Source organism: Pongo abelii, chromosome Y (genome assembly GCF_028885655.2).
Source record: "Pongo abelii isolate AG06213 chromosome Y, NHGRI_mPonAbe1-v2.0_pri, whole genome shotgun sequence".
NCBI lineage: Eukaryota > Metazoa > Chordata > Mammalia > Primates > Hominidae > Pongo > Pongo abelii.
Genome location: NC_072009.2, coordinates 51577048 through 51600128, shown reverse-complemented (window position 1 = coordinate 51600128; position 23081 = coordinate 51577048). Strand labels below are relative to the sequence as shown.

Below are 23081 nucleotides of genomic sequence, written 5' to 3'. Positions count from 1 at the left end.
CCCTTGTAAGTTGGATTCCTAGTCATTTTATTCTCTTTGAAGCAATTGTGAGTGGGACGTCACTCATGATTTGGCTCTCTGTTTGTCTGTTATTGGTATATAAGAATGCTTGTGATTTTTGTTCACTGATTTTGTATCCTGAGACTTTGCTGAACTTGCTTATCAGCTTGAGGAGATTTTGGCTGAGACAATGAGGTTTTCTGGATATACAATCATGTCATCTGTAAACAGGGACAATTTGACTTCCTCTTTTCCTAATTGAATACCCTTTATTTCCTTCTCCTGCCTAATTGCCCTGACCAGAACTTCCAAAACTCTGTTGAATAGGAGTGGTGAGAGAGGGCATCTCTCTCTTGTGCCGGTTTTCAAAGGGAATGCTTCCAGTTTTTGCCCATTCAGTATGATATTGGCTGTGGGTTTGTCATAGATAGCTCTTATTATTTTGAGATGCGTCCAATCAATACCTAATTTATTGACAGATTGTAGCATGAATCATTGTTGAATATTGTCAAAGGTCTTTTCTGCATCTATTGAGATAATCATGTGGTTTTTGTCTTTGGTTCTGTTTATATGCTGGATTGCATTTATTGATTTGCATATGTTGAACCAGCCTTGCATCCCAGGGATGAAGCCCACTTGATCATGGTGGAAAAGCTTTTTAATGCGCTGCTGGATTCGGTTTGCCAGTATTTTATTGAGGATTTTTCCATCAATGTTCATCAAGGATATTGATCTAAAATTCTCTTTTTTGTTTATGCCTCTGTCAGAAGGAATGTTACCAGTTCCTCCTTGTACCTCTCGTGGAATTCAGCTGTGAATCTATCTGGTCCTGTACTCTTTTTGGTTGGTAAGCTATTGATTATTGCCACAATTTCAGAGCCTGTTTTTGATCTATTCAGAGTTGCAACTTCTTCCTGGTTTAGTCTTGGGAGGGTGTATTTGTTGAGAAATTTCTCCATTTCTTCTAGATTTTCTAGTTTATTTGCGTAGAGGTGTTTGCAGTATTCTCTGATGGTAGTCTGTATTTCTGTGGGATCGGTGGTGATATGCCCTTTAATATTTTTTATTGTGTCTATTTGATTCTTCTCTCTTTTCTTCTTTATTATTCTTGCTAGTGGTCTAACAATTTTGTTGATCTTGTCAAAAAAACAGCTCCTGGATTCATTAATTTCTTGAAGGGTTTTTTGTGTCTCTATTTCCTTCAGTTCTGCTGTGATTTTAGTTATTTCTTGCCTTCTGCTAGCTTTTGAATGTGTTTGCTCTTACTTTTCTAGTTCTTTTAATTGTGATGTTAGGGTGTCAATTTTGGATCTTTCCTGCTTTCTCTTGTGGACATTTATTGCTATAAATTTCCCTCTACAAACTGCTTCGAATATGTCCCAGAGATTCTGGTATGTTGTGTCTCTGTTCTCATTGGTTTCAAAGAACATTTTTATATCTGCCTTCATTTCGTTATGTGCCCCGTAGTCAATCAGGAGCAGGTTGTTCAGTTTCCATGTAGTTGAGTTGGTTTCTTAATCCTGAGTTCTTGTTTGATTGCACTGTGGTCTGACAGAGAGTTTGTTATAATTTCTGTTGTTTTACATTTGCTGAGGAGTGCTTTTCTTCCAACTATATGGTCAATTTTGGAATAGGTGTGGTGTGGTGCTGAAAAAACTGTATATTCTGTTGATTTGGGGTGGAGAGTTCTGTAGATGCCTATTAGTTCCACTTGGTGCAGAGCTGAGTTCAGTTCCTGGGTATCCTTGTTAACTTTCTGTCTCGTTGATCTATCTAATGTCGACAGTGGGGTGTTAAAGTATCTCATTATTATAGTGTGGGAGTCTGCATCTCTTTGTAGGTCACTCAGGACTTGCTTTATGAATCTGGGTGCTCCTATATTGGGTGCATACATATTTAGGATAGGTGGCTCTTGTTTTCGAATTGATCCCTTTACCATGATGTAATGGCATTCTTTGTCTCTTTTGAAATTTGTTGGTTTAAAGTCTGTTTTATCAGGACTCAGATTGCAACCCCGGCCTTTTTTTGTTTGCCATTCGCTTGGTAGATCTTCCTCCATCCTTTTATTTTGAGCCTATGTGTGTCTCTGCACATGAGATGGGCTTTCTGAATACAGCACACTGATGGGTCTTGACCCTTTATCCAACTTGCCAGTCTGTGTCTTTTAATTGGAGCATTTAGCCCATTTACATTTAAAGTTAATATTGTTATGTGTGAAGTTGATCCTGTCATTATGATGTTAGCTGGTTATTTTGCTCTTTATTGATGCAGTTTCTTCCTAGTCTCGACGGTCTTCACAATTTGGCATGTTTTTGCAGTGGTTGGTACCTGTTGTTCCTTTCCATTTTTAGTGCTTCCTTCAGGAGCTCTTTTAGAGCAGGCCTGGTGGTGACAAAATCTCTGAGTATTTGCTTGTCTGTAAAGTATTTTATTTCTCCTTCACTAATGAAGCTTAGTTTGGCTGGATATGAAATTCTTGATGGAAAATAGTTTTCTTTAAGAATGTTGAATATTGGCCCCCACTCTCTTCTGGCTTGTAGAGTTTCTGCCAAGACATCCACTTTTAGTCTGATGGGCTTCCCTTTGTGGGTAACCCAACCTTTCTCTCTGGCTGCCCTTAACATTTTTTCCTTCATTTCAACTTTGGTGAATCTATTTTTTTCTCTTTGAAGCGATTGTGAAAGTGATTTCACTCATGATTTGGCTCTGTGTTTGTCTGTTATTGGTGTCTAAGCATGCTTGTGATTTTTGCACATTGATTTTGTATCCTGAGAATTTGCCAAAGTAGCCTTTCAGCTTAAGGCGATTTTGGGCTGAGATGATGGGGGCTGATAATGTACAATCTTATCATCTGCAAACAGGGACAATTTGACTTCCTCTTTTCTTAATTCAGTACCCTTTATATGCTTCTCCTGCCTGATTGCCCTGGCCAGAACTTCCAACACTATGTTGAATAGGAGTGGTGAGAGAGGACATCACTGTATTGTGCCCGTTTTCAAAGGGAAGCCTTCCAGTTTTTGCCCATTCTGTATGATATCAGCTGTGGGTCTGTCATAGATAGCTCTTATTATTTTGAGATATGTCCCATCAATACCTGACTCATTGAGAATTTTTGGCATGCAGGATTGTTGAATTTTGTCAAAGGACTTTCCTTCATCTATTGAGTTAATAATGTGGTTTCTGTCATTTCTTCTGTTTATATGCTGGATTACATTTATTGATTTGCCTGTGTTGAACCAGACTTGCATCCCAGGGATACAGCCCACTTGATCATGGTGGATAAGCTTTTTGATGTGCTGCTGGATTCTGTTTGTCAGTATTTTGTTGAGGATTTTTGCATCGATGTTCATCATTGATATTGGTCTAAATTTCACTTTTTTTATTGTGTCTCTGCCAGGCTTCAGGGTCAGGATGATGCTGGCCTCCTAAAATGACTTAGAGAGGATTCCCTCTTTTTCTATTGATTGGAATAGTTTCAGAAGGAATGGTACCAACTCTTCCTTGTACCTCTGGTAGAATTCAGCTGTGAATCCATCTGGTCCTGGAATTTTTTTGGTTGTATAGCTATTAATTATTTCCTCAACTTCAGAACCTGCTATTGGTCTATTAACAGATTCAACTTCTTCCTGGTTTAGACTTGGGAGATTGTATGTGTTGAGGAATTTATCCATTTCTTCTAGATTTTCAAGTTTATTTGCGTAGAGGTGTTTATAGTACTCTCGGATGGTAGTTTGTATTTCTGTGGGATTGGTGATCATATTCCCTTTACATTTTTTGTTGCATCTGTTTGATTCTTCTATCATTTCTTCTGTATTAGTCTTGCTTGTGGTCTGTCAGTTTTGTTGATGTTTTCAAAAAAAAACCAGCTCCTGGATGAACTGATTTTTTGAAGGGTTTTTAGTGTCTCTATCCCCTTCAGTTCTGCTGTGATCATAGTTATTTCTTGCCTTCTTCTAGCTTTTGAATGTGTTTGGTATTGCTTCTCTAGTTCTTTTAATTGTGATATTAGGTTGCAAATTTTAGATATTTCCTGCTTTCTATTGTGGGAATTTATTGCCATAAATTTACCTCTTCACACTGCTTTGAATGTGTCCCAGTTATTCTGGTATGTTGTGTCCCTGATCTCGTCGGTTTCAAAGAACATCTTTATTTCTTCCTTCATTTTGCTGTGTAGCCAGTAGTCATTTAGGAACAGGTTGCTCAGTTTCCATGTAGTGTAGTGGTTTTGAGTGAGTTTCCTAATCCGGAGCTCTAGTTTGATTGCACTGTGCTCTGAGAGACAGTGTGCTATAATTTCTATTCCTTTACATGTGCTGAGGCATGCTTTTGTTCCAACTATGTGGTAAATTTTGGAATAGGTGTGATACAGGGTGCTGAAAAGGATGTATATTCTGTTGATTTGGGATGAAGAATTCTGTAGATGTCTATTAGGTCCGCTTGGTGCAGAGCTGAGTTCAATTCCTGGATATCCTTGTGAACTTTTTATCTCGTCGATCTGTCTAATGTTGACAGTGTGTTGTTACAGTCTCCCATTATTGTGTGTGATTATAAGCATCTTTGTAGGTCTCTCAGGACTTGCTTTATGAATCTGGGTGCTCCTGTATTGGGTGCATATATATTTAGGATAGTTAGCTCTTCTTGTTGAATGGATCACTTTACTATTATGTAATGGCCTTCTGTGTCTCTTTTGATCTTTGTTGGTTTAAAGTCTGTTTTATCAGGACTCGGATTGCAACCCCTGCCCTTTTTTGTTTTCCATTTGCTTGGTAACTCTTCCTCCATCCCTTTATTTTGAGCCTATGTGTGTCTCTGCACGTGAGATGGGTTTCTTGAATACAGCACACTGATGGTCTTGACTCTTTACCCAACTTGCCAGTCTGTGTCTTTTAATTGGAGCATTCAGCCCATTTACATTTAAGGTTAGTATTGTTATGTGTGAATTTGATCTTGTCATTATGATGTTAGCTGATTATTTTGCTCATTAGTTGATGAAGTTTCTTCCTAGCCTCAATGGTCTTCAAATTTGGCATGTAATGACAGTGGCTGGTACCAGTTGTTCCTTTCCATGTTTAGCGCTTCCTTCAGGAGCTCTTTTAGGGCAGGCCTGATGATGACAAAATCTCCCAGCATTTGCTTGTCCGTAAAGGATTTTGTTTCTCTTTCACTTATGAAGCTTAGTTTGGCTGGATATAAAATTCTAGGTTGAAAATTATTTCCTTTAAGAATGTTTAATATTGGCACCCACTCTCTTCTGGCTTGTACACTTTCTGCTGAGAGATCAGCTGTTAGCCTGATGGGCTTCCCTTTGTGGGTAGCCCGACCTTTCTCTCTGGCTGCCCTTAACATTTTTTTCCCCTCATTTCAACTTTGGCCAATCTGAAAATTATGTGTCTTGGAGTTGCCCTTCTCAAGGAGTATCTTTGTGGTGTTCTCTGTATTTCCTGAATTTGAATGTTGGAATGCTTTGTTGGATTGGGGAAGTTCTCCTGGATAATATTCTGCAGGGGGTTTTCCATCTTTGTTCCATTCTCCCTGTGACTTTCAGGTACACCAATCAGATATGGATTTGGTCTTTTCACATAGTCCCATATTTCTTGGAGCCTTTGTTCACTTCTTTTTGTTCTTTTATCTCTAAACTTCCCTTCTCACTTCATTTCGTTTGTTTGATATTCCATCACTAATACCCTTTCTTCCAGTTGACGGAATCAGCTACTGAGGCTTGTGCCTTCCTCAAGTAGATCTTGTGCTTTGGTTTTCAGCTCCATCACGTCCTTTAAGGACTTCTCTGCATTGGTTATTCTGGTTACCCATCCCTCTAATTATTTCCAAGGTTTTTAACTTCTTTGTCATGGGTTTGAACTTCCTCCTTTAGCTCAGAATAGTTTGATCATCTGAAGCCTTCTTCCCTCAACTCGTCCAAGCCATTCTACATCCAGCTTTGTTCCATTGCTGGTGAGAAGTTGTGTTCCTTTGGAGGAGGAGAGGTGCTCTGATTTTTAGAGCTTCCATTTTTTCTGCTCTATTTTGTCCCCATCTTTGTGGTTTTAACTATCTTTGGTCTTTGATGATGGTGATGTACAGATGGAGTTTTGGTGTGGATATTCTTTCTGTTTGTTAGTTTTCCTTCTAACAGTCAGGACCCTCAGCTGCAGGTCTGTTGGAGTTTGCTGGAGGTCCACTCCAGACCCTGTTTCCCTGGGTATCAGCAGCAGAGGCTGCAGAACAGCAGATATTGTTGAATGGCAAATGTTGCTGCCTGATCGTTCCTCTGGAAGTTTTGTCTCGGGGAATTACCCGGCCATGTGAGGTGTCATTCTTCCCCTACTGATGGGTGCCTCCCAGTTAGGCTACTTGGGGATCCAGGACAAACCTGGGGAGGCAGTCTCTCCGATCTCAAATATCCAGCTGTGTGCTGGGAGAAACACTACTCTCCTCCATGCTGTCAGACAGGGACATTTAAGTCTGCAGAGGTTTCTGCTGCCATTTGTTTGGCTATACCCTGCCCCCACAGGTGGAATCTACAGAGGCAGGCAGGCTTCCTTGAGCTGTGGGGGGCTCCACCCAGTTTGACCTTCCCAGCCCCTTCCTTTACCTGCTCAAGCCTCAGCGATGGTGGTGCCCCTCCCCCAGCCTCTCTTCCACCTTGCAGTTTGATTTCAGGCTGCTATGCTAGCAATGAGTGAGGCTCTGTGGGCATAGGACCCTCCAACTAATTCACAGGATATAATGTTCTGGTGTGCCATTTGCTAAGACCATTGGAAAAGTGCAGTGTTAGGGTGGGAGTGACTTGATCTTTCAGGTGCCAGTCTGTTACACCTTTCTTTGACTAGGAAAGGGAATTCACTGACCCCTTTTGCTTCCTGGATGAGGTGATGTCTCACCTGGCTTTGAGTCATACTCGGTGCACTGCACCCACTGTCCTGCACCCACTTGATAACACACCCCAGTGAGGTGAACCCAGTACCTCAGTTGGAAATGGAGAAGTCACCCGTCTTCTTTCTTCAGGTCTTCAGCTGATCACTATCCCTAAGAGAAAATCAAAAAGCATTCTCTTAATAAATACTAAAACTGGAAGCCATCTTTTAATAAGTCAGCATGTTTGATGGTGACATTGTAAACTAATTCCATACAAAAAATCCTGACATACATACCCATGTGCGTATGTGCTTCAGTGGTCCATACCCATCTATGTAAAAAAAAAAAAAAAAAAAAAAAAAAAAAAAAAAAAAAAAAAAAATACTTTTTAAGTACTTATTTTTCTATTTACTTACTTCCAAGGCTCTAGAACATATATCAGAGGAATGATTTAACAAATGGCTACCAATTAGTAAATACTCTTCATTTATTTAAAAGGTGTATTATGTCTTCTTAGAAAATGACAATTTAAACTTTCAGAAATTTTTAGTAAATACTGGTTCTCTAATCGTTGTAAAATGTACCCATGAACATTATGTTTAAATTTAAGTAATCTATAAAGCCTAGCTGCCTCAGTGAAAAAACTGTTACAGGTAGTAATAGTAATAGTAACAGTAATAATAATAAAACAGTGCCAGCACTTTGAAAAATCAGGTCAGTCACAGGCTTCAATAAATATTCCTCTTTCACTACAAGCTTTTCCTGAACAACTTTGTTTCTACAAATAGTGCTAGCTTCTGTACACCACTTAATGTCTCCAGTGCCTCAACTTCACACTTTCTGCATTGTTCCAAGAATGTGTCTTAACAGCAGAGCTCTCCTTTAGTATATTAAGCAAAAAAAAATTAATCTTGCCTTTTCCTTTTAGGTATTCAATGGCATTTTATTAATCTTGGAGAAAAAGCAGCCCTATATGGGTAGGAGTTCTGCCAAGTGGAGAAGGCCCTAGCATCCACAACAGAACCTACAGCTCAGGTGCTAAGTGGGAACTAGGGAAGCAGTGTAAATGTGGATAATTACCAGGTTGCTGCTAGTTGCTCACGTTCTGAAACAAATTTTTGATTCAAATGAAAAATATTTTCCATTGTAGAAATTCACCTCCTTTTGGATTTATCTTAACATTTTTAGAAATTGTTCCTATTACATCGGTTTCCTCATTCATTGATTTTTGTTTTCTCTTACTGTCTAATATGCATTTCTTGTGAGTGCATTATTTTATTATGTTCGAACAAGTCAGAGAACAAATAATTCTGATCAAAGATGCCCACTATGCAAACTTGTATCAATTTTTTTTAAATGTAGGAGATAATTGAGCGTTGGTTCTACTAAATAACTTTAGCAAAATTGAAAATCCTCTAACCCCAGCTATAATCCTTGAAAAGTTTTCTTTCATTTGGCTCACTTATTGTAATATCCTAGGATCATTATTGACTGTATTATGACTGGGATCATTCATGACTATATTATGGATACACATTGTGCTTTCTGAATGCACAATGTGTATCCATAATATAGTGTGCCAATGCACCTGTATGCACGTGTATTATTTATGCCTTTCAACTGTACTAAAGATCAGCTCTATCCCAAATGTCATTCATTGATTTTTCTCCCTTGGTACATCCAAAACAGAGGCTGACAAAGGGGTTATGTTTTGACATTAATGTATTACAAAAATGTTGAAAAAATAATTGGAAGGAAAAAGAGAGAAATAGAAAATATATTGTTTAATTTCTAATCATTGATTAACTGAACTGACCTTACTTTATTAATGTTTACCCTAAGTTGAATCAATGGAAATTATATACAGTTTTTCAAATCCTTCTGCTTTATGGAAGCCAAAGTTGGAGTTAAGAAATCTTCAAAATATAATATCAAAGGGTTATAAATGTGAGCTACTAAAAATAATTTTCTCAACAGATGTTTCAACACTGTTAACTTCTCAAAGGTGCCTGACACTCAAGATTTTAGTATATTTAGCAGCATTTCTAACCTCTCAGCAATAGATGCTAGTAAGTACCTTACCAATACCACTTTCAGTCATGAACCAGGGTTAGAGTGAAATCTAAAGTAAAATCTTCAGACCTGTAAAAACCCCAGACAATCACATGGACTGTCTGTTACCTCTATGAGCTTATCCTCTATAATTTTTCCCCTTCTACAGTCTGCTGCAGCCACAGGTAGCTGGATTTTTAAAAACAATTTATACCAGCTTCCACCAGGAATCATTGTACTTATTGATCTTGCTGCATGCTTACAGTATTTTCTTATTATTTTCTTTAGATATTTATTTGAAAGTCACTTTGTAAGCCACTTACTGTATATTTGTTTTACAAAAATCAAAGTGTACTTCATAACAGAGAATCTTACCTCATACTTTTTCTACAAAATTGATAATTTCACTTAAAAAAAACCAAAAACTTTCTAACATAACCATTAAAACAGAAACCTAACCTCTGGGATTCAAAATTGGAAGTGTAACATTCACTTTAAGTATTTTAAGCAAGAGACAAAACATAAACCTCATAAATAACCATAAACTCTGAAATTAGAAAACACTCAGTGATTCATAGACAAAAATAAAAGCAAAACTGCAGGGATGGCAGTTTCAAAACATTTCAAAAGAAAAAGAAAAGTTTCAAACCATCAAAGACAGTCTGGACTCTGAAAATCAATAGTTTATATCAACCAAGTAAATATTTAATCCAGAAGGACAATTATAAAATTGTAAATTATTTTTTCTTTAAGGATTGTTATATCAACTCCTAGGCACAAACGAAACCTCCAGAATTGAAATCCACACTATCAAAATGAGGACTTGATGCCTGCTCCTGGAAAAAGCAAAGAAGCCCTTATGTGCTAAATAGTTTTTTTTTTTTTTTTTTTTCTCAGTCTTTCTAGAGGACATATGAAAATCTGGTAAAATAAACATTTATTTCTCCTTTGCCTAACTCAGAAGTCACTCTTGGTTGGAAATTCCAGGAATTTGTCACAAATATTTAAGTTGCTGAGTACAAAAAATACTGTTATTTTTTACACTAGGCTAAGGATAAACAGGAACAAAATTTAGAGAGATTAGTATTTGTAAAAATCTGAATATTCAAAAGCAGTTTAACATACTGAAGCACTTAGAAAATCATGCATATTTTTACAACAGTAACATTCTAAAAGAAATGGAAAACAATATACTTTAACCCTCAAGTTTATCTGTAGCTTAAGAGTGTGAAGAAAGTGAATGTCAGGAGAGAAAGATAAACAATCCCCCTGAGAGTTAAAGGAGAATGTTAATACATACCATGTATTTAAAAGTGATAGTTTTCATATTGCTCTCTTTCAAATTGCCAATGGAATGCAAGCTAAGCTTTTAATAACTAACACATTGCATTTCAGAAATAACAAAAAGCATTCAGAGTTAGCACGTTATGACTTTTCAAATACAGAGGTAACTTTCAGTGTGAGCACATTATGACATTTCAAATATAGTTTTCTGAAAAGCTGAAACACAAAAACAAACAGAAAGTTATGAACAATGTAAACTAAATGCAGGAATTAAGTGGGTCCCAAATTTTATAGACAAAGAACTAAAAACAGCAGTCTTAAGCAGGGCTAAAGAGAAATGATAGACAAATGATGAAAGAATAACATGAGAGCATCAGTGAGACAAATTACAAAAGAACCCGTAAAAAAATGGGGCAACTACCGAAGTAAAGTCTATAATAAAGGGGTTTAACAGCACATTTGAGCAGGTAAATATTCATTCAATCTGAAGGAATAAAAACTGAAAAGACTCAGTCTGAGGATTAAAATTAAAAAATAATAATAATAATAAATAAATAAATAAAGAGTAAATAGAACACCATGAGGTATACCAGAACATGCAATATGGACATCTTATAAATGGAGAATAACAGAAGCCAAAAACTTGTAAGGCAAAAATGGCTGAACATTTCCTGAACTTAGAAATCCCAATCTAAAAGGTGAAAGAGGACAAAAATCTTTAACCACAATATAGTCAATGATAGCCACATCAGAAAACATTATAGGCAATCAAGAGCCAATACAAAGAAAATTGTAAAAGCAGACAAGGAATATCAATTTGCTAAGTACAAGAAGTTCTTGATTAAAATAACAAATGATTGTTCAGCTGAAACCATGAAGTCAGAAGGTGGTGGGATATCCAAGTTTTAACAGAAAAATGCTGTCAAACCTGAAATATATATCTGGTAAAATGAAATTCAAGCAAACATGTCTGGGTAAAGAAAAGCTAAAGGAAATTGTGACTAAAGCTTCTCTATAAGAAAAATGCTATTACTATTTCAACCCTGGCAAACTTAACTGTTAATGAACAGTCTGTGTGGACAGATATAATCACAGATAATAATATAAATTGAGAAGGATGGAAAACTACAAGAGGAGCATATTCTTATATTTTCGACATTAAACACTAAATTGTTCACACAAGCTAGTATTGTTCATAGTAGGCTATTTTAAGTTTTCAATAATAATTGCAATCCCAAAAACACCTAATTGTAATGTAAAAAATAAACAGAAGGTTTTAAAAAATTAGCCAAATTTTTTAAACGAGCAAAAAATAAATTCAGGATCAAGCGGAAGAAAGAGCGTATGGAAAGCATGTAAGTCAACGTCAGAGTATGCAACATTTTACTTGTAAGAAGTGTAAATGTGAGCTCTTGCTTAAAAAGGCACACCTTGTTGCAAGTGTACCCTTAAACGAAGGAGTCACATTTGTGACTTCTGTGCGAGGCATATTTTAGGTGTAAAGACAAACAGGCCAAAGTAAAATGATAGTAGATTATGGGAAAGTTCTGCAATGTACAACGGATCACTGTATATCCGTCTGTTCAAGTATACAACAGGTACAGTGGAAGGATTAGTATGATGCAATTACTATAGAATTCCGAGTCTACATGAAGTTTTACAGCTTTCAAAAAAAGATTTGCAAAGTAAATAAAAATTAAATTTTATCAATTTTGTAGCCCAGATCAGCAGCAGCTACTTATTCTTTATTAACCACCACTGTGGGATGCTGCCTTCCAAATATTTCTGGAGCAGCTTACAAGAGCCATGGTAAAGAGAAGGGACTCTGTCCTCCAAATCTCAGGAGGACTCACTTGCCGATTGCTGCTTCTGTTTATAGAGGTCCCGACAGAGGGGAATAGTCATTGTTTTATTCCCTAAACATTATGCAGGCTCTTTGTCCCTCTGTGCAACCAACCTTCATTAGATATAAAGAGCAAAAATATTTTTTTCCTGATTGCTCTTCTTTTTCTCTGAAGACATTTCTAGACTAAAACTTTCTAAAGTAATCATATATTTAATATGAATCATATATTAATCATCTATAATCATATATAATATAATATATTATATATCACATATCATATATAATATATCATTAAATTACATATAATATATAACAGACTTATATATGTAATATATTATATATCATATATAATTATATTATATATAATTAATATATATTATATATCATATATGATATATAATAAATGTATTGTATACTATATATAATATATGTAATATATTATATATCATATATACATATCTATATATTATATATGATATATTATATACGATATCTGATATGTTATATATTATATATCTGATATATTACATATAATTATATATAAATCATATATATTAATCTTATATACACACATGCGTGTATATACATATACACAAATATATATATATAAAATGAAATGTGGTTTTAACGATACGTGCCCCAAAATAATGTGCCTCAAAAAAGACCCCAGAAGAAGCTCATTACAACTGATTTACAGGAGGGAAAGAGCCTATGTAATGAAGAAACAAAACACTACCAAACCATAGAAGTAGAGAATCTTATTTTCAAAGTTACAGCACTTTAAATTTTAAATACTCTTTTTCAGCCCCAGTAAAATCACAAACTACAGAGTGAAATAGGGAAGTATGTCTCATTCTAAGAACGACTGCAAAAAAAAAACTACGAAAAAATAAGCTTTTTTTGACAGCCCAAATGGCAGCCTTATTAAAATATAATATTTAAAATTTAGATACTTAATAAGCTAATAGAATAAACACAGAAGCACAAACAATTATGAACAAAAATTATCAATCTAAAGAGTAAAATTATTTTAAAACCTAAAGAAGTCTAGAGATAAACTGTACAATGAAACCGAGAAATATGGCTCATTTTAAGAATTAAAAAGAAATTATGATCTGAAACTTTTTTTAGAGAGCTCAAAAGGTGGTCTTACTAAAACATAATATTTAGAATTAAGTTTCAGAGTCAGCTAATAGAAGAAACAAAAGAAGCACCAAAAGTTGTGAACAAATTTAATAAAAATAGTAAAATTATTTTAAAACCTATAAGAGTCTAGAGATAAAAGTAAAAAAAAAAAAAAATTCACTACAGATATTTAAAAGCAGACTTGAGCTGGGGGAAGAACACACTATCAGCAAACCAAAGAAAGGGTGTTGATATTATTAAGTTAGGAAATGATAGAAAAAAAGTAAAGTAATGAGAACAAAGCCTAAAATGCTGTGGAACACTATCAAGCAGCCATATTATGCATACTGGAATTCCAAAGGGTGACAAAAAGAATCAGGAAGACTATTTAGAAACAATAATGGTGAAGAATGTCAAACGCAACAAACTCCAAGCAAGAGAAACTCCAAGAAGCAAACTCAAATTATATGATAATTAAACCCTTTGAAAGAAAGATAGAGAAAATCTTGAAAGCAACAAAAGAAGTGGCTAGTAATGTTCCAAGAACCCTCAAAATTAATCAGCAATCTTATCTGAAAACTCAGAGGACAGAAAGCAATAGATTAATGTATTCCAAATGATGTAAGAAGAAACTTTTGAACAGAAATCTTATGTTCAAAACATTGTCCCTTATAAGTGAGGGAGAAATCATGACATTTCCAGATAAAAGCTGGGACAATTTACCAGTAGACTATCTTTTTAAAAAATGCCTTATGGGATACTTCACAGTAAAATGAACAGACAATAAAGAGCAGTGTGAATGAATATATATTACGGTAAAGATAAATATATAAGATGTTACAAAACATAAGGAATAACAGTGCACCCCTCCACAATTTGTTTCCCAAGTAATTTAAAACACAAATATATTTAATAAAAATATTATAAATAACTTATGTTTTTGACATACAATGCATAAAGGTATGATTTTGAGAACTCAATAAGGAAATCATAGGGGTGAAGCTATACAGAGTTAAGGGATTTGTGTGTTATTGAAAGTAAGCTAGTGTAACTTTAAAAGTGGAATAACTTTAGAATATTCAATATAATCACAGTATCAATGACAATTAAAAAAGAAAAAGAATAACAGGCAGGTATAAAGCTTTCTGTACCACACCAGAAAGTAGGAGATGTGGATTTAGCTACTCTCACTTGAGGCTACCAAGCCAGCTATCATGTACCATGAGACAAAGCCCAAGCTGTCACACCAGGGCGTAAGTGTGGAGAGCCTAAAGCACATGGTATAGCTGCTATTTCAAACAATTTTCACTACACCCGTGGCGATGAAATAGAATAGGCTCATCCATATGCAGAACCTGGTGAAGAACTAGAGGCAGAAAGAAGTGGATTACAGGTGTGAACCTGTAATCCCAGCACTTTGCAAGGCTGGGGCGGGCAGATCACGAGTTCAGGAGATTGAGACCATCCTGGCTACTACAGTGAAAACCTGTTTCTACTAAAAATCAAAAAGTTAGCCAGGTGTGGTGGCAGGCCCCTGTAATCTCATCTACTCAGGAGGCTGAGGCAGGAGAATCACATGAACCCAGGACGCGGAGGTTGCAGTGAGCCGAGATTGTGCAACTGTGCCACTGTACCGCTGCCTGAGTGATGGCTCAAGACTTTGTCTAAAAAATAGAAAAATAAATAAAATTTGGTGTTGGAAAGGTTAGGAAGAAACAGTATGACACTTGGGAACCACAGCAGCACTGGGGAAAAATGTATATATGACTTTAACAGATGACAGACTGAAAAACAGAAAAAATAAAAGAGGGGCAAGGACGAGAACAACTAGAACTTTTTCAAACAATACCAGAAGATGAACTTCTATATCTACCAAGCCCAACTTTTCTAAGAATGCTCCTAAAACTCTAGTGTCTGGCCAACACCACAAATTCAAAAGCAGCCAGTTATGTACTGCCAGCCAGAATGTTGGCAGTAATCCAGGGTCACATCTGTCTGACCCAAAGAATATGGAGCTACTATATTCAACTATCAAGAAAGACACTTGCCCCTTACAGCCCTATTCACAACAAGAACACAGTGAGTGACATTCAGAAACTCAAGTATCTGGACCCTATTGCAGCAGATCCACAGGATACAGTGGTCTTCAAGGAGGAGGAAGGGAAGCTCATCAGGCCTTTATCAGATCCCAGGGCAGGACAGTGTGGAATAGAGAACAAGACCCAGATTCACCCACTATTTTCTCAGAAGTCTGGCTCAGTTACTGCTTTCATGGCTGCAGACTCAGCTACCAAAAAAGGTATAGTGGTATTAGCAGCCAATGGAGAAACAGACATGCATACATTAGTTGCAAGAGTGAAAATTGGGCAAAGAAATGTTACTGACGATGGCAGAGACCAGCGTTTTATCAGGAAGACGTAATTCACCAGAGGGCTAACAGAAAATGTCAGCACATACAGATATATTGCAGTGAAGAAAGAGTATGGATTCACCCAGATGTTGCTATGAACTAGATCGACATAAAGTAATTAAAGAAATGGTTAATGCTCTGAATAGGGCTGCTGTGGGTGGGAGCAAGCTTGTGCTGTTCAGTGCAGTTGGAAGTGTCCTTTGCTGTGGTCTCGATTTTGGGTACTTTCTGAAGTATTTAAGGAAAGACAGTAACAGAACAAGCCTTGAAATGGTGAACACCATCAAGAAATTTGTGAACAATTTCAATCAATTTTAAAAGTCTATTGTTGTATCAGTCAGTGGCCCATCCTTTGGAATAGGTGTATCCACACTGCCTCTTTGTGAATTCTTCTGAGCTAATGAAAAGGCTTGGTTTCAAACCCCTTATATGACATCCGGACAGAGTCCAATGGCTCTTGTGTTACTTTAGTTCCTACTTGAACTTTGCAACATCCAGCCTCCTTAATTATTGTGACCATGAGACATTACTTCACCTTTTGATTGATCCCAGCCCAAGGTCTCAGGCCAAGCTGTCACTTCAGCTCCTTTCTTGGTCCAGGGCCAAGTTCCAAGGCTGAGACTTGTAGCTTCTACAAATCATCACTTCAGCTCCAGGTGAATCCAAGGCCAAGTTTCAAGGCCAAGCCGAATAACGCTTACTCCAAGAACACTAAGTACATTCCTTTACTTCGCTGCCTTTAGAAACTGTAAAGCACAGTCTCATAGTAGGTAAACCACTCACATTCCACCCCCACTGTGAAGAGTTTTTTACTTTCACTGATAAAAGTTTTGATTCAACTTTTTGCATCCATCCTCTTTAATTTTCTTGGCCATGACACAAAGAGCTCTGTGTGATACCTCACATTTAGAGATTTCTAGATTGTAGTGGACTAATGAAACAACAATGATTTTAGTCTGGGAATTGAGCTATGGGATGCATCAGCCTTATGAGACCAACTGACAAACTGTCCCCACACTGTGATACCCACCCTTGGGGGCAGTCAACCACATAGTGGTCACCAACAGAGTCTGAAAAGGGGCAAGGCAGATTGATACGGCTTAGAAACCTGAGGGACACCATCAAGGAGCCATACATACGCATTTTGGAAGTTTGAAGGAAGAGACAAAAGATCATGGAGACTATTTAACAAAATAGTCATAAAGAATGCAACAATTTAAGACAAAAAATAAGCACCCAAGAAGCTCAACAGACTCCAAGTAGCAAAAACTCAAAGAAATAAACTAAAAATTTTACCTGATAATTAAACTGTCTAAAACAAATACAAAGAGAATCCTGAGGATTTTCAAAGGAAGGAGAGGAAGTAGCTAGTCATGTAAAAGGGACCCTAAAAATAGCCAGTGGACCGCTTATCTGAATAATCACTGAAAAGCAGTAGATTACTCATCTGAAAACTAAGATGATAGAAAGCAGTAGACAAATATGTTCCAAGTGATGTCAGAAAAAACTGTCAAACCTAAACCTTATAATCCACCTAATTGTCCATGGAAGGTGAGGGACACATTATGACATTCCCACATAAAAGCTGGCACCCTTTACAACTAGACTACCCTTTAAGAAATGTCTTATGGAGTACTTCAGGGTAGAATGGACAGACACTCAAAAGCAGTATGAACAAACGAAGGCTAAGGTAAAGATAAATACAGGTACAAATATATAAGACACAAAATTTGGCCAGGCACGGTGGCTCATGCTTGTAATCCCAGCACTTTGGGAGGTTGAGGTGCGTGGATCACGAGGTCAGGAGATCGAGACAATCCTGGCTAACACGGTGAAACCCGGTCTCTACTAAAAATACAAAAAATTCGACAGGCTAGGTGGCAGGCGCCTGCAGTCTCAGCTACTTGGGAGGCTGACACAGGAGAATGGCATGAATCCGGGAGGTGGAGCTTTCAATGAGCCAAGATTGCACCACTGCACTCCAGCCTGGGTGACAGGGTGAGACTCCATCTCAAAAAGAAAAGAAAAAAAAAACAATTAACAACATGCACCTCCACAAGATGTTCTCCACGTACCTTGAAACACAAATATATTTAATAAAAAAACTACCTCTAATTTGTGTTTTTGACATAAACTGAATAAAGGTATAATTTTGAGGACTCAATAAGTGAAATAGTGGAGGTACATTATACAGGAGTAAAGGTTTTGTATGTTACTGAAGGTAAGCTAGTGTAACTTTAAAAATGTTATAAGATTAGAGTCTTCCATACAATCATCATAGCAACCACAATTAAACAAACAAACACCAAAGAGTAACAGGCAGGAAGAAAGCTTTCTGTTCTACACCAGAAGGTTGTGGCTGTGGATTTAGCTACTCTCACCTGAGGCTACTGAGCAAGCTATCATGCACCATAGCATAGCTGCTATTTCACACAATTTTCACTACACCAGTGGTGACGAAATAGAAGAGGTTCATCCATATGCAGAACCTGGTGAAGAACTGGAGGCAGAAAGGAGTGGCGATGTGGAGACACAACTGACAAAATGTTGGCACAGCAACTGCTCCAATCCTATGTCTTTCCTCATGGCTTCCCAGGAGTTTGAGGTTGAAAGTATTGTTGACAAAAGACAAGATAAAAATGGGAATACAGAGTATTTGGTTTGGTGGAAAGGTTACGACGAACAGGATGACACTTGGGAACCAGAGCAGCACCTCAGGAACTGTGAAAAATGTATACTTGATTTTAATAGACGACAGACTGAAAAACAGAAAAAACTGACATGGACTAGAACCAGTAGAATTTTTTCAAACAATGCCAGAAGAAGAACTTCTAGATCTACAAAAGTGGGCTATTCTAAGAACTCTCCTAAAACGCTAGTGACGGATAAACACCACAGATCCAAAAACAGCAAGTTATTTGCTGCCAGCAAGATCATTAGGAGAAAGGCATCTTCAATTCTCTCCGACACAAATAATAGGGAGATAATAAATTCAACTATCAAGACGCTTGCACCTGAAAGCCCCTTTAACGACAAGAAAACTGTGAGTGGCTTTCAGAAACTTGAGAAACTGGACCCTATTGCAGCAGATCAGCAGGACACAGTGGTCTTCAAGGTGACAGAAGGGAAACTCCTCCACGACCCTTTGTCACATCCTGGTGCAGAACAGCCTAGAATAGAGAACAAGACTCAGATACACCCACCAATGTCGCAGATGTCTGGCTCAGTTACTGCTTCAATGGCCACAGGTTCAGCTACCCAAAAAGGTATAGTGGTATTAATAGACCCATTAGCAGCCAATGGAAAAACAGACATGCATACCTCAGTTCCAAGAGTGAAAGGTGGGCAAATAAATATTACTGATGACAGCAGAGACCAGCCTTTTATCAAGAAGATGTACTTTACCATAAAGCTAACAGAAAGTGCCAGCACATACAGAGACATTGTAGTGAAGAAAGAGGATGGATTCACCCAGATAGTGCTATCAACTAGATCCACAGAAAAAAATGCACTGAATACAGAAGTAATTAAAGAAATAGTTAATGCTCTTAATAATGCTACTGTGGGTGACAGCAAGCTCGTGCTGTTCAGTGCAGCTGGAAGTGTCTTTTGCTGCGGTCTTGATTTTGGGTACTTTGTGAAGCACTTAAGGAATGACAGAAACAGAGCAAGCCTTGAAATGGTGGATACCATCAAGAACTGTGTGAATACTTTTATTCAATTTAAAAAGCCTATTGTTGTATCAGTCAATGGCCCTGCCATTGGACTAGGTGCATCCATCCTGCCTCTTTGTGATCTCGTGTGGGCTAATGAAAAGGCTTGGTTCCAAACCCCTTATACGACCTTTGGACAGAGTCCAGATGGCTGTTCAACTATTACATTTCAAAAAATGATGGGTAAAGCATCTGCCAATGAAATGTTATTTGCTGGGCGAAAGCTGACAGCACGGGAGGCATGTGCCAAAGGCCTGGTCTCTCAGGTAGTTTTGAGTGGAACTTTCACCCAAGAGGTTATGATTCAAATTAAGGAGCTTGCCTCATATAATCAAATTGTACTGGAAGAATCTAAGGCCCTTGTTCGCTGTAATATTAAGTTAGAGTTGGAACAGGCCAATGAGAGAGAGTGTGAGGTGCTGAGGAAGATCTGGAGGTCAGCCCAAGGGACAGAATCCATGTTAAAGTATGTTGAAAATAAAACTGTTGAGTTTTAATTGTCAGTCTGTCTGCTCAGGACGCGAGAACTAAGCTGAACCAAATGCATCATGAGTTGCGAGATGCCCTAATCCATCTTCATTGCCCAAAACAGTTTCACCCATAGCTAAGGCTTGGAAACAGAACCGGAAATGTCCAAGCCAGGTATTTAAATTATCACATCATTTTTAAGCACTGTAGCTTTAAAAGAAGTAATAAAACAGCTTGTTTGCCCAAATGTGGTTATTTTATGCTCACATAAGCCCAAATATAAAAGCAGACTGTTGGGTACTAGATTCTTCTTGGAAGCCATAAAGTGTATCTATGGCTACTACGATACACAAGACCAGAGTTGTGTTTTATTGGATGCTTATGACAGAGAATCCTGTAATAATGTTGATTTTTCTTATTTTCATATGCTAGAATACCTCTGCTGGGTTATAAGGCAGCATTAGCTTCCCTCCCAGAAGGACACAGAACTGTATGAGATGGTGCCCTTGACTTTACAGTGTCACAAGCACTTCAGAGACACACTATTATAAATTAAAAGACTTTTCTTTTAGAATAAATATTTCTGGCACAAAATTCACTGATGATCATTCTCCTAAACTGAACATATGACTAGAATTTGTGGTGAGGTATCACTTGATTTTATTTTCCTTTATAAATGTCTAGTTCTTACCCAGTTAACAAAAGAAAACTTTATCTCTCTAAAGTGAAACTTGTTGCACCGTATTAGTGAATTATGGAATCATTTTTGTGGAAATATCCAGGTTCTAATGTTTGTAATGTGCAGATTTAGGTTACCTTAGAGTGTGCCCTAGTTAATAAGTTAAAATTCTGGACACATTATTAAAGGCAGAAACTTCTTACCAAACAAAGACTCCTACACTCTGTATGGCCTTTAAAATTATCAGTGTCTCTTTTTATGATCACACAAATTTCTAGAACACTGTATGTGTTCAGTTACCCAAAAGCTCTATGCATACTGTCTTGCTGATTTTTATCAAGGCTCCATTACATAGGCATATTTGAATAATCCACTGGCCACTGGTGATGAATGTCGTCTTTGTCACAAGATCTCTAGGGTGTCGCTTCACCAGCCAACAGTCTCTGTGGATGATGTCACCTTTGTGCAAGTTTCCCTTGAGCCTGCTTGTCTAATTTTACACACCCATCTTACAGCCTGCACTCAGCTCAAACTATGGGCTTAGGTTTCAGTTTGCTATGGATGTGCCAGGCACAGAATGGAGGCAGATGCATGAGTGAGTGTTGGTTGAGTCCAGGCACTGCACACAGCTTTGCATGTTATCTGTGATGAGGTAAGCAGGTCAGGTGCTGGTACAGGTGACAATTCCCTGCAGGTCTTTAGGTGACTCAGGCATACCACAAGCTTTCTCTTCTGCAGGCACTGAAGAATGCAGTGTCATCCAGAAAAGAAGAAATGCCAGAAAATGCAAAGACCCAAAGACGTCATCTCAGCCCTGGCTTGGGAAAGGTTTAGATCTGGAATATCTAAAGGGCTAGTGTCCTGCTTTCTTTTTTCTTCTACTTTTCTTTTTTTCTTTTTCTTATCTATGGGATCACTATGGCTTAAATTAGGTTTTTCAAAGGGCTCTGTCTCTCTTTCTACTGGAGATTAGGATCTTGTCTTTTCTTCACTCTTTCTCTCTTTGACTGCTTTTTATTTATTATGACATGCTATAGAAGAAATGTGTTTTGGCCCAGCTTCTTTCTGTTGACTGTAGGGCTATTTGTCAGAAACAGTAAGATTTTGGCTCAGCAATAACATAACGTCTTCCTATTTAAGACCCAAAAAAAAGGGCTAGATATTAGAAAGGCTCTATATATGTATTGATGTATCATAAAACTTCCCCAAGTCTTACTTTATTTGTTTAAGGCACTGTAATGAAAAAGAAACTTGCACTTTACTGGCGCCTCATTCATTGGGCATTTCCTCTAGGGGTAGTAAGGAACATGGAGGGCTGGATGTAAAAACTGGAAAAGCTGAAGATGTTGTGACTAAAAGATTCTCTGCATCAAGAAGATGAGAAAACCTGGAGTAAGAAAATTTTGTTTTGATTGTTTCCAGGGAGACTGTTTCTCTGATGTTTGTGAGTTGTTTCTTGTGGGCTTTTCTGATATGACTGCTAAGAAGGCATGAACAATTTTACAATATTTACAAAGATGTCGGTTGTTTCACGGGACGAAAAGCCTTGCACATAGGAAACTTCAAACAATGTGCCTTCGACCCTCAGAAACTTTCTAGGTCTTCAATAGTATTGACAAAGAAAAGCTACATAGTTGTGGTGGATTACTGGGAAAATTTCCACAGGCAGAGAAACAGCCCGGACTATCAGGCTGCAGACAGAATTTTAAGAATCCTTTACAATCCCGTGGCCAAAGCAAATATATTTTTTTAAAAATCCCAACTTTTTTTGTGAGTGTGCTTAAGACCTGTCCACAGCTACTCAGATAAAAAAACAAGACCCCGCATTAAAATGTTGTGTCTTTTGTGTAACCAGATTGCTTCCAAGAAATAGTCTCTTTTTCAGAACATGTACATATTGGACTCCAGTGTGTTACAAAGGGCACCTTATATTACTAAACATGCTTCAGGCTCTGAGCCAAATTTCTCTAAATTATCATTTTAGCCTCTGGTCCCATGCCAAGGTCCTGGGCCGTGCTTTCACTTTAGCTCTTGTGCAGCTCAGTGCCAAGTTCCTGAGCCAAGCTGAGTCATTGCATCAGCTATTAATAGTTCCAGGCACAAGGACCCAGGAAAGATAAGTAGTGCTTTCTTCAAAACTGGTTAGTACATTTTCTTTCTTCTGAGTCCATAAAAATATCAGACTCTTTCTCAGAGTGGGCAACTGACTCTACTCCACCAGAGGTTAACATATTACACATTTGCTATCATCTCCCCTTTTGCATTCATAATTTTTAATCTTCTTGAGATTAAACAAATCTGTGTGTCACCTGATAGATTTTGGTTCACAGGGGCACAGCAAGGTTTGTTTTTGGTTCATGGACTGGGAAAGGCTTTAATTAAAAAGGTCACTAGTAGCTGGGCATGGTGGCTCATGAGTGTTATCACAGCACTTTGGGTGGCCAATGCAGGCAGATCACAAGGAGGTCGAGATCGAGATGATCCTGGCTAACATGGTGAAGCCCCCATGAAGTCTATTAAAAACACAAAAAATTAGCTGCATGTGGTGGTGGGCACCTGTAGTGAGGGCTACTTGGTAGGCTAAGGCAAGAGAGTGGCATAAATCCCAGAGATGGAGCTTGTGGTTACCCAAGATCTTGCAACTGGACT

At 37.6% G+C, this 23081-nt stretch overlaps 1 protein-coding gene across 1 annotated transcript; it reads left to right on the top strand.

The window, feature by feature from the left end:
• Nucleotides 1–17971: 17971 nt before the first annotated feature.
• On the top strand, nt 17972–19908 carry LOC129053502 (testis-specific chromodomain protein Y 1-like). The gene has a single exon (XM_054545534.2). It carries the CDS (start codon nt 17977–17979, stop codon nt 19780–19782), a length of 1806 nt encoding a protein of 601 aa, XP_054401509.1. The 5' UTR covers nt 17972–17976; the 3' UTR covers nt 19783–19908.
• Nucleotides 19909–23081: the final 3173 nt, after the last annotated feature.